This window comes from Macaca nemestrina, chromosome 17, assembly GCF_043159975.1.
Source record: "Macaca nemestrina isolate mMacNem1 chromosome 17, mMacNem.hap1, whole genome shotgun sequence".
Taxonomy (NCBI): domain Eukaryota; kingdom Metazoa; phylum Chordata; class Mammalia; order Primates; family Cercopithecidae; genus Macaca; species Macaca nemestrina.
Genome location: NC_092141.1, coordinates 49,218,579 through 49,231,152, shown reverse-complemented (window position 1 = coordinate 49,231,152; position 12,574 = coordinate 49,218,579). Strand labels below are relative to the sequence as shown.

At 41.4% G+C, this 12,574-nt stretch overlaps 2 protein-coding genes across 5 annotated transcripts in view; one reads left to right on the top strand and one right to left on the bottom strand.

Annotated features, from left to right (window-relative positions):
- LOC105476915 (ring finger protein, transmembrane 1) overlaps nucleotides 1-12,574 on the bottom strand; it is a 32,933-nt gene that overhangs the window by 116 nt on the left and 20,243 nt on the right. The window lies entirely within an intron of this gene.
- The window catches only part of LOC105476846 (ribosomal protein S6 kinase B1), a 62,049-nt gene that overhangs the window by 44,324 nt on the left and 5,151 nt on the right, over nucleotides 1-12,574 (top strand). For 2 of the 4 annotated variants that reach the window (XM_011733110.3, XM_071082832.1), the window contains exons 8-13: nucleotides 769-859; nucleotides 1,027-1,117; nucleotides 1,790-1,897; nucleotides 3,074-3,136; nucleotides 3,322-3,399; nucleotides 8,289-8,396. In XM_011733110.3, coding sequence (XP_011731412.1) covers nucleotides 769-859; nucleotides 1,027-1,117; nucleotides 1,790-1,897; nucleotides 3,074-3,136; nucleotides 3,322-3,399; nucleotides 8,289-8,396 — 539 coding nt within the window. Of the gene's footprint in view, nucleotides 1-768; nucleotides 860-1,026; nucleotides 1,118-1,789; nucleotides 1,898-3,073; nucleotides 3,137-3,321; nucleotides 3,400-4,484; nucleotides 4,682-8,288; nucleotides 8,397-10,710; nucleotides 11,258-12,574 lie in introns of those variants that run through there. The other 2 variants (XR_011615687.1, XM_024791279.2) reach the window with 2 other exon arrangements.

Here is a 12,574-nt window from a genome sequence, read left to right as displayed (position 1 = left end):
TCAGATGGTTCTGTGAAAATAAAGGCCACACTTCTTCTGTATCAGAGTGTAGTATATATTTACATTTGAATCAATAGGTCATTGTGCCTTTTCTGTGAAATGAACCTCAAATACTAGAGTCCCTGAGGTTGTTGAACCACTTGTTATGACAGTCCAATAAAGAAAGCTAAACTTGAACTGAAATGATCTTTGTATGAGGTGGTAAGTTTTTTACTTTCTGGATCAGTGATGATTGATTCGTACTATCTAGCAATTTTCTTTCTTTCCCCTAATTGGTAGCACTGGGCAGAGTGAGCTACCTTGTTGTAGTGACTTTCTGAGACCATTTTCAGAACTCTTCACAGTTCACTGTGATAAAAGCTATATATTTGAAGTACTGTCTCACAAAGGTATAGAATATGTTTATTGGGGTCTGTGTACTTAAACTAGACTTCATAAAACAGTTTTCCCAGGATTTTTCTTTTTCGGGATGGTAGAGGATTCTGTGTATACTTAAAGCTAGAGCCTTAGACGGTTATTTCACTTTTTTCTCTATATTTGTTTTCTCTTTACTAGATAGACTATATCATTGGCAAAAGGTGACTTTGCCCTAGCCTTAAACAGTTAGCATCCCATTTTATGGATGGTACCTTGTTCTTGTCATCTGCGAGAAAAGTTTGAGGCAAGAAAAGTTAAATGGAAGGATAGATTAAGGTGTTATGTGACATGTTCAAACACTGCCCATACTTGGAATTCTGAGAATAATCATGCTGTAATCTTTCATTGTAGGTCATGTGAAACTAACAGACTTTGGACTATGCAAAGAATCTATTCATGATGGAACAGTCACACACACATTTTGTGGAACAATAGAATACATGTGAGCTGCATGTTAAGCATAATTGGTTTGGGAGCTAGTTTTACCTCTTTTAAGGAATAGTATCTGTTTTCTGTACCCTCACTGACTCTGTATATTGTTTTTAAAATTCTAATTCAGATGATATGCAAATGGGTGAAGTTTTAAGCATATTATTTTTCTCATTGTAGGGCCCCTGAAATCTTGATGAGAAGTGGCCACAATCGTGCTGTGGATTGGTGGAGTTTGGGAGCATTAATGTATGACATGCTGACTGGAGCAGTAGGTGCACAGTTAAAAGCTGCATGTATTATGGTCTGTGCTGAGTCACTGTAGCAAGAGACCTGTCCTGTGCTTTCGGAAAATGTTACCAGTGGAGTTTTCAAAGCCCAGAGATTTGTTATTAGCAGTTTAACACTAATAATGCTTTATGATTATATGGGATCCCATACTTTCAGAAACATTTTCATTTAAATGATCTATGTCATGGCAGGCCTGTGAAATAGATGTTGAACAGATAATGTCCTTATTTTATAAATGGAGAAACTGAAGCATAAAATCACATAGCTCATTTATTATCACACAGCAAGTTAATGGTGGAAACACAGGCTTCCTTCCAGGACACTGCTACTTCCTCTGTCCTGTTGCTTAAAAACTGCACTTCTGCCGGGCACAGTTGTGCGTGCCTGTAGCCCAAGCTACTCAGGAGGCTGAGGCGGGAGGATCATTTGAGCTAAGGATTATTAATAGAATCTAGCCTTGACAACATAGCGAGACCCTGTCTCTAAAACAAAATAAAGGTCTTGAGCAGTTAGCCTATTTCACAGCATACATTTCTGATCCCCATGCATAACTAATTCAGGAAATAGATAATATTGTTATTTAAAATTTGTTTCTTATATACTAATATTTTTCACTCCCTGCTAATATTTTTCACTTGTCTTCTACTCTTAGCCCCCATTCACTGGGGAGAACAGAAAGAAAACAATTGACAAAATCCTCAAATGTAAACTCAATTTGCCTCCCTACCTCACGCAAGAAGCCAGAGATCTGCTTAAAAAGGTAAGGTTCTTAAATAGTCACTGACACTGTAAGATTCAATGACTAGGATTTAACTAGATAGAATTTAATGTATGTTTTGAATAAAGAGTCATATATAAATATTGAACAAAAAAGTCTTTCATTTTTGAACGCGAAGTACAGATTTGTTTCTTTCTTTTCATATTCTTTTTTTAGTTCTTTTTTTTTTTTTTTTTTTTTTTTTTGAGACGGAGTCTCACGCTGTTGCCCAGGCTGGAGTGCAGTGGCGCGATCTCGGCTCACTGCAAGCTCCGCCTCCTGGGTTCACGCCATTCTCCTGCCTCAGCCTCCTGAGTAGCTAGGACTACAGGCGCCCGCCACCGTGCCCGGCTAATTTTTTGTATTTTTAGTAGAGACGGGGTTTCACTGTGGTCTCGATCTCCTGACCTTGTGATCCACCCGCCTCGGCCTCCCAAAGTGCTGGGATTACAGGCTTGAGCCACCGCGCCCGGCCTAGTTCTTTTTTTTGAGACAGAGTCTTGCTCTGTCACCCAGGCTAGAGTGCAGTGGTGCGATCTTGGCTTACTGCAACCTCAGTCTCCCAGGTTCAAGCGATTCTCCTGCCTCAGCCTCTCGAGTAGCTGGGATTACAGGCACCTGCCACCATGCCCGGCTAAGAGACAGGGTTTCACCATGTTGGTCAGACTGGTCTGGAACTCCTGACCTCAGGTGATCCACCTGCCTTGACCTCCCAAAGTGCTGGGATTACAGACCCTTAAACAATATTTGGTAGTAATTAGTAAACTATATTTTCTTTTTTTTCTGAGATGGAGTCTTGCTTTGTTGTCCAGGTTGGAGTGCAATGGCATGACCTTGGCTTACTGCAACCTCCGCTTCCCAGGTTCAAGTGATTCTCCTGCCTCAGTCTCCCTAGTAGCTGGGATTATAGGCACGTACCACCACGCCAGGCTAGTTTTTGTATCTTTAGTAGAGAAGGGGTTTCACCATGTTGACCAGGCTGGTCTCGAACTCCCAACCTCTGGTGATCCACCTGCCTCAGCCTCCCAAAATGCTGGGATTACAGGCATGAGCCACTGTGCCTGGCCAATAAACTATATTTTCTCAAGGCAAAGTAGACAAGCAAAGCCTAAAAAGGAAAAAAAAAAAAAATCAGTTCGACTAAGGTTCTTTACCCAGGCTTTTTTTCCCTCTTTCAAGCTGCTGAAAAGAAATGCTGCTTCTCGTCTGGGAGCTGGTCCTGGGGACGCTGGAGAAGTTCAAGTAGGGTTTGGCATCTTTGGTGTTTTGTGGGGAAGATAATACTAGTTTTATGTATTTCTGAGGGTTATATGTAGTTGCTTATAAGTTTAGCTTATTTTGTGACTTGTAACTTCAAAAAGGTGATTAATTTATCAATCCAGCAAAGTCTATTCCCCTCAACTTTTCTTTCTGCTTTTTTTTCCTAGGCTCATCCATTCTTTAGACACATTAACTGGGAAGAACTTCTGGCTCGAAAGGTGGAGCCCCCCTTTAAACCTCTGTTGGTAAGTATACATGAAAGCATATAATTGGGTGCAGTGACTCATGCCTGTAATCCCAAAACTTTAAAGGGCTGAGGTGGGAGGATTGTTTGAGGCCAGGAGTTCAAGACCAGCATGGGCAACATAACAAGGCTCCATATCTACAAAACATTTAAAAGTGTGTATTTTTAGTAGAGACTTAAAATTTTTAGTAGAGACTCTACTGGGTGTGGTGCCATGTACCTGTAAGTCCCATCCTACTTTCAAGGCTGAGGCAGGAGGATCACTTGGTATTTTTTTAGAATAAGAAAAATCTCAGAGCAGACAGAAACATTATTTTTATTAGCAGTGCAAAGATCTCTGGTTTATCCTCTCTTTAGCATCTTTGTTTTTATTTATTTTATTTTATTTTGAGACGGAGTCTCACTCGGTCACCCAGGATGGAGTGCAGTAGCACGATCACAGTTCAATGCAGCCTTGACCTCCCCAGGCTCACGTGAGTCTCCCATCTCAGCTTCCCGAATAGCTGTGACTATAGCTGTCACCATGTCTGGCTAGTATTTTTGTATTTTTTATAGAAACAGGGTTTTGCCATGTCTCCCAGGCTTGTCTCGAACTTCTGGGCTCAAGTGATCCACTCACCTCAGCCTCTCAAAGTGCTGGGATTACATGTGTAAGCTTCTGCACCCAGCCAAGCATCTTTTATTTTTGTACTGTTTTTTAAAGAACTAAAGCCAGTGGCAGTTGACTGTATGAGCTATTTTTAAGTCAGTTACCTAAGACAATTAAATATTTCAGGTAATTGGTACTTTTCTTTTTCTGGTTTTATTTTGCTTAATTTAACCATTTTAAATATGATTCTCTGGGAATTTTTTCTTCAAACTATAGAATAGATGTGCATTCGTTTGCTAGGCTTGCTGCAACAAAGTACCACGAACCGGGTGGCTGAGACAACAGAAATTTATTATCTCATAGATCTGGAGACTAGAAGTTCTACATCACGTTGTTAGAGTTGGTTTCTTTGACGACTGTGAGAAACTGTATGTTCCATGCCTCTCCCCTGGCTTCTGGTGGTTTGCTGGTAATCTCTGTCATTCTTTGGCTTGTAGGTGCATCACCCGGATCTCTGCCTTCATGTTCACATGGTGTTCTACCTGTGTGCATATCTGTGGCCAAATTTCCCCTTTTTATAAGGATACCAGGCATATTGGATTAGGGTTCTTCTCTACTCCAGTAGGACCTCATCTTCACTAATTACATCTGCAATAACCCTTTCCAAATAAGGTCACATTCTGAGGAACTAGAGGTTAGAATTTCAACATACGAAATTTTTTGGGGGGTGGGTAAGGCACACGCTTCAACCCATAGCAATATGTTTTTGAGTAAATGAGTTAGTATGTTAGTTATTGTCTTTCTCCCACCTCAGAATCTGAGAAAATACAGTTTCTTTTTCCATTCCTTGGGATGTAGGTGGAGAAGGAGGAGGATGATGATGGTGATTATTTTTTGGTCATGGAGCTAATGTGACCCACTTTAAAAAACAACAGACAATTGTAAGGAGGATAACTGTCATACACCTACCGCCCAGCTTAAAAAATGATTAGGTCATCTTGTTTAAACATAACTGCCATCCCAGCATCACACCTCAGAAGTTGACAGTTTGCCCAGTTTTTTTTTTTTTTTTTTTTTTGAGATAGGATCTTTCTCTGTTGCCCAGGCTGGAGTGCAGTGGCATGATCATGGCTCATGGCAGCCTCAACCTCCCAGGCTCAAGGGATCCTCCCGTATAGCTGGGACCACAGGGGTGTATCACCACACCCAGCTAGTTTTTAAAATTTTTCTAGAGATGAGGTTTCCCTGTGTTTCCCCACTTAATTTTTTGTTGTTGTTGTTCCATTATTTTTTTTTCATCCTGTTTGTGAGGATTTAATCAAGGTTTGTATATAACTTGGTTACTATGTCTCTTAGGTCTCTTGTCATTTACAGATTCCCCTTGTGATTTACTGACAAAACTGGGTCATTTGTCCTGTAGAATTCTCAAATTTTGATTTCGTTGATATTATCCCCATAGTTTCATTGACCATGTTCATCTGTTCCCTGAACTTCCAAAAACTGGTAGTAGTTAAATTTAGGTGGTTGATCTGATTCAGATTAAACTCTCAGTATTGCATGCTTTGATCAGGAGGCATAATGTATAGTTTTTTGTTGTTTTTTTTTTTTGTGATGTTAGTGGTCACTGATCATTGCCTGTGTCAGCATTTCACTACCAGAGTAATTTGGCAATGTCTGGAGATACACTGATTGTCACAGCTTGGGGGAGGGAATGCTGAGGCACCTTTAGGGGTAAGAGTCAGCACAGCGAAGTTTTTTTTTTTTTTTTTTTTTTTGAGACGGAGTCTCACTCTGTCGCCCAGGCTGGAGTGCAGTGGCCGGATCTCAGCTCACTGCAAGCTCTGCCTCCTGGGTTCATGCCATTCTCCGGCCTCAGCCTCCCGAGTAGCTGGGACTACAGGCGCCCGCCACCTCGCCCGGCTAGTTTTTTGTATTTCTTAGTAGAGACGGGGTTTCACCGTGTTATCCAGGATGGTCTCGATCTCCTGACCTTGTGATCCACCCGTCTCGGCCTCCCAAAGTGCTGGGATTACAGGCTTGAGCCACCGCGCCCGGCCGCGAAGTATTAATAGGCCTGAAATGTCAGTAGCACTGAGGTTGAGAAACTCTGGCCTACTTTTATAATTTCATCAGGTGTTTGTGAAATGGTCTGATTCTGTTATTTCTTCTTTCTTTGTTAGCTCGAATTCTTCATAAAGAGAAACTCTTTGATCAGTTAGTTACTCAAGGTATAGTTCATACAGGAAACGCAGGATGTATGTTTGATTCTTTCCTAGTTTTCAAAATAATGAATTAGTTCCCTAGCATCTCCCAAAATTGACCAATGAACTTTGTGTATTTTTTTTACTTTTTTAGTATATTATGAACTTACACCTTTTAACATATTTGTATTTCATTTCATTGCAGTTATTTTTATTTTTATTGATTCATTTATTCATTTTATTTATTCATTTATTGTTTTGAGGCAGGGTCTTACTCTGTCACCCAAGCCGTAGTGCAGTGGTGTAATCTCTGCCCACTGCAGCCTTGACTTCCCGGCCTCCAGCAATCCTCCCACCTCAGCCTCTTGAGTAGCGGGGACCACAGGTGCACCACCATGCCCAGCTAATTTTTGTGTTTCTGGTAGAGACGGCATTTTGCCATGTTCACCAGGCTGGTCATCAACTCCTGAGCTCAAAAGCAGTCCACCTGCCTCTGCCTCCCAAAGTGTTGGGATGATGGGCGTGAGCCACCACGCCTGGCAGTTATAATTGATGCTCAATTTTTCCCTTTGTTGAATGCTGGGTGCAGTGAATGCTGGGTGCAGTGAATGCTGGGTGCATCTTCATGTTGGTTTCTGAGTCCTTTTTTTTTTTTTTTTTTTTTTTGAGACGGAGTCTCGCTCTGCCGCCCAGGCTGGAGTGCAGTGGCCGGATCTCAGCTCACTGCAAGCTCCGCCTCCCGGGTTCACGCCATTCTCCTGCCTCAGCCTCCCGAGTAGCTGGGACTACAGGCGCCCGCCACCTCGCCCGGCTAGTTTTTTGTATTTTTTAGTAGAGACGGGGTTTCACTGTGTTAGCCAGGATGGTCTCGATCTCCTGACCTTGTGATCCGCCCGTCTCGGCCTCCCAAAGTGCTGGGATTACAGGCTTGAGCCACTGCGCCCGGCCAAGTTTCTGAGTCCTTTTGACATGAGCACATGGGCTGGTGTTGCACCAGAGAGCAAAATAAGGAAACTGGTGTTCTGTGCTTATCTTGTGCATTTCCCCACACCTGGAATCAGCCGCTCCTCCAGGGAGCGCGGTTCACAGTCTGGGCTCTGAGAGAAGGTCAGTGTGGTCATCTTTCAGTATGAAGTCAGATATTCTAAATTATTATTTACTTCCTACATTTGGCCCAAGAGTCTAACCAGATATTTTGGGAGAGAAGGAATTAAATAAATGAATCTCATGGTTAGAACTGAAGTGATAACTATACTTTCACAGGGAAATATAACTTACAAACCATGCGGAATAGAAAATTATTTTTGCTCCTTTAGATTTCTAAAGGAATGAAACACGCTGTGGGAAGAAACTTTAACTGGAGCATCTCACCAGTGTTATTCATGTTTTAACTCTGCTTCAGGAGTTTTTCAGGTTTATTACAAACCTGCAGTAGCCAACTGAACTAATTATCTCTAAACAGGGATTTAGCCAGTGGACTAGGCACAATGAAGCTTTGTGAGACGGGAAATTGATATTAACATTTTTTCCAGCTTGTTTTGAGCTCGATATATTCACTTTTTTTTTTTTTAATTGAGTCAGACTCTCGCACTGTCGCCTGAGCTGGTGTGCAGTGGCACGATCTCTGCTTGCTGCAACCTCTGCCTCCCAGGTTCCTGCCTCAGCCTCCCAAGTAGCTAGGATTACAGGAGCATGCCACCATGCCTGGCTAATTTTTTTTATTTTTAGTAGAGACGGGGTTTCGCTATGTTGGCCAGGCTAGTCTTGAACTCCTGACCTTGTGATCCGCCTGCCTCAGCCTCCCAAAGTGCTGGGATTACAGGCGTAAGCCACCATGCCCAGTCGATATATTCTCATTTTTAATAGGAATAACTCTATACTAAAATCTATTAGAGTGCAAGTTTAAGATTTGAAGATGTAATTTGACTCAGTACTTTCCACCTGCATTTTTTTCTTCATTCTGTGCCTGCTAAGACTATTCTAATACTTTATTATAGTTAACCCCTGCGAAAAGAGCTCCCAGAGCTTACAGTGCATTTGATTCATGTAATATATATATGGACTATTTATTATTTTCTAAATTATTTTGTTTGTATAAAGCAATCTGAAGAGGATGTAAGTCAGTTTGATTCCAAGTTTACACGTCAGACACCTGTCGACAGCCCAGATGACTCAACTCTCAGTGAAAGTGCCAATCAGGTCTTTCTGGTAAGTGAAACAATTTCCATGTAGTCATAGGAAATTTTAAGTATGAGGATGGGCTCTTGGATAAGAAAATTCAGTTTGCCTGCTTTGCAGTTCATGTAGGTAACCGGGTCCACTTTTTTTTTTTCATTAGCGATGCCCTTATAACTTACTGATACCTACAAAATTGATTTTCATAATCCAACATTTTATTTTAGCAATTAGGGTGGGAATGTGCAATTCTTTGGAGAGTATGATTCCCTTTTTTGGTTGGGCCACAGACTTAAAATGGTGTTTGGCTTAGCATCTCAACCAAAAATTAGTCATAGCAGTGGGGAGAAAAACCTCACACTAACTACATGTATTTTATTCCTGAAACAGCTGTAGATTTTTGGTATCCCTTTTTTTTTTTTTAGACAGGGTCTCACCTTGTAGCCCAGGCTTAGGTATAGGTTATAGTGGTATGATCACAGTTCTCTGCAGCCTTGACCTCCCAGGCTCAAGTGATCCACCCATTTCAGCCTCGTGAGTACCTGGACTACAGGTGTGTGCCACATCCAGTTAAGTTTTTTTTTTTTTTTTTGTAGGGACAGAGTCTCACTATTTTACTCCTGGACTCAAGCTATCTTCCCACCTTGGCTTCCCAGAGTGCCACAGTTATAGGCATGAACCATCATTCCTGGCCCTATTTTTGGTACTCTTAACATAAGTAGGGGATTTTTTTTTTTTTTTTTTTGAGACAGAGTCTTGCTTTGTCGCCAGGTTGGAGTGCGGTGGTGCGATCTCAGCTCACTGCAACCTCTGCCTCCTGAGTTCAAGTGATTCTCCTGTCTCAGCCTCCCGAGTAGCTGGGACTAAAGGTGCGTGTCACCACGCCCAGTTAATTTTTGTATTTTTAGTAGAGACAGGGTTTCACCATGTGAGCCAGGATGATCTCGATTTCTTGACCTCGTGATCCACCCGCCTGATTACAGGCATGAGTCACCGCGCCCGGCCAAGTAGGGGATTTTTAAACATTAATTGTGAATATTTGACATCAAAATATATTGGTTCATATGTAATAGTGAATTCTCATCATAGAAATGCCTGTATAGATTTATAGCTTGTCTCCTCAGAAAAGTAAAGGTTTTTGATATTGGCCAACAGAAATGATGGATTTATATCGGATGACCATGAATGCATACTATTTTGCTCAAATATCACATGCTTGTTGATTTTATTACTGTATTTAATATGTCACATGAACATCTATCTCATTTTGTATCCTTTTTTTTCTTTTGTCATTCCTTTTTGGACTACCTCTAGGGATAACAGAATATGGGTAAAATAATTGTTTAGGAGTGTTTTTTTTCCCTGTTTTTGAGTTCACTGGATTTGTCACTAACTTAATTCTCAAGCTTTTCTTCCCCACACTGCTCACTATGTAATAGAAGTAGTGTTGTATCTTATGGGATGGGAAATAAGCTCTAAAGTTCACATGGAGTTGGGGCAGGGTGGCTCACGCCTATAACCTTAAGGTCAGCAGTTCGAGACCAGCCTTGCCAACCTGGTGAAACCCTGTCTCTACTAGAAATACAAAAATTAGCCGGGTGTGGTGGCATGCACCTGTGGTACCAACTACTTGGGAGGCTGAAGCAGGAGAATCACTTGAACCCGGAAGGCAGAGGTTTGCAGGAGCCAAGATTATGCCACTGCACTCCAGCCTGAGCAATAGTGAGACTCCGTATCAAAAAAAAATAATTAAAAAAAATAAAGTTGCCGGGTGCGGTGGCTCAAGCCTGTAATCCCAGCACTTTGGGAGGCCGAGACGGGCGGATCACGAGGTCAGGAGATCGAGACCAGCCTGGCTAACGTCTCTACTAAAAAAATACAAAAAACTAGCTGGGCGAGGTGGCGGGCGCCTGTAGTCCCAACTACTCGGGAGGCTGAGGCAGGAGAATGGCGTAGACCTGGGAGGCGGAGCTTGCAGTGAGCTGAGATCCGGCCACTACACTCCAGCCTGGGCGACAGAGCGAGACTCTGTCTCAAAAAAATAAAAAAATAAAAAAATAAAGTTAGCATGGAATGCAAAAGTTGTGTATAGTATGAGTAAACAACACTGAATAGTAATAGTCCTATAAATTAGTAATATAGAGCACATAGGCAAAAATACAATCTTACAGTATTAATTACATAAGAGATAAAAGATGAGTGAGTACATGCATGGTTTTAAATTCAAGTTTGATGGTGCATGATCAAAGTTACGGCATCTCTGTTAGTAAAATCTTAGGTTCAGTTAGGGAAGTGGGCATGAATCACTTTAATTTTGGCTTTTTTTTTTTTCTCTCATGTACTACAGATGTGGAATTTATACCTTTGATTTAAAATAGAGACCTTTTCCTCAATTGGACATTGCAGAATTTCAACTTATGTGACAGTTTTTCACCCACAAAATAGAAGCATTTTATTTAGCTACCAAGAAATCCAAAGTTGTGGCGGTAAAAGTGAGATATTGAAGCTTTCATTGCCAATTACGGTATTATTGAGCTTTTCATAATTACTTAAATTGGCTAACTGATGAACAGAACAATTCATTTGTTAGGTTGTAGCCAGAATTCTGTACATAAAGTAGATCTCTTTAAACATTAATAAAAAAATAGGCTGGGCGCAGTGGGTCACGCCTATAATCCCAGCACTTTGGGAGGCTGAGGTGGGTGGATGACAATGTCAGGAGTTCCAGACCAGCCTGGCCAAATGGTGAAAACCCGTCTCTACTAAAAAGACAAAAATTAACCAGGCGTGATGGCTGTAGTCCCAGCTACTGGGAAGGCTGAGGCAGGAGAATCGCTTGAACCTGGGAGGTGGAGGTTACAGTGAGCCAAGGTCATGCCCCTCACTGCACTCCAGCCTGGGTGACAGAGCAAGACTCCATCTCAAAAAAAAAAATATATATATATATACACACACACACACACACACATATATACACACACACACACATATATATACACACACACATATATAGTGATATCCCACTTATCTGGATAATGTGGTTCTAGCAACCTCATTTCAACAAATATTCAATTCCTGTTGTAAGACCCCATCACATAATTAGAGGAAATTCAAAGATGATTAAGGCACAGCCTGTACCTCATGATAGTTACAGCTTTAGTTCACTAGAACGTTTGTAAAGTTATTTTTTGAAGTTCACATATAACTGTCACAATTCATATGCACTTCAGAATTGCACCTCACTCTTTGGGCCTTCACTCAGAGCTTTGTTGAGTCTTATTTATTGTAACACATAATGCTTACTCATAGATTTTGATAAATAGAAGATAGGTTAAGACGGTTAAAAGAATGAACATTGACAGCTAGAGAAATGACAGCTGGTAGCCTAATAGTAAGGTCCAAGAGAGAACTAAAATGAACAGAACTGCATTTTTGCCTATTACAACTGAAAGGTTTTGAAATGTTGATACTTATTCATCAAGAAAATACCAAATTCTAGCTGGGCAGAGATCACACATGCCTATATAGTCCCAGCTACTTGAGGGGCTGAGGTGGGAGAATAGCTTGGCTCCAGGAGTTTGAGGCTGCAGTGAGCTACGATATCACCACTGCACTCCAGCCTGGGCAATATAGGGATACCCCATCTCTTAAAACACAAATTCTGTCTAATCATTGGCATAAAACCAGAAAGATCACAAGATCTGACTTTGATGCTAAGTCAGAAAATTGTTTTTACTTTGGCCTAATTATGAGAAACTGTTTTGGGGTGATAAACTTAATTGCTTACATGCCTGTGGCTAGAAACACTAGAAGTTTCTTTATATTTCTCCTAGTATTTAACATCTTTTTTTTTTTTTTTTAAATTTTTGAGATGGAGTCTTGCTCTGTTGCCCAGGCTAGAATGCAGTGTTGCGATCTCTGCTCACTGCAACCTCTGCCTCTCAGGTTCAAGTGATCCTCTTGCCTCAGCCTCCCAGGTAGCTGGGATTATAGGCGTGCACCACCATGCATGGCTAATTTTTGTATTTTTAGTAGAGACGGTGTTTCCCCACATTGGCCAGGCTGGTTTGAACTCCTGACCTCAGGTAGTCTGCCCGCCTTGGCCTCCCAAAGTGCTGGGATGACAGGCGTGACCCACTGTGCCTGGCCGTATTTAACATCTTCATATGGAGCCTGAATTTTCCTGTTTTTTTTCTGTTCCTGTCAGTCGG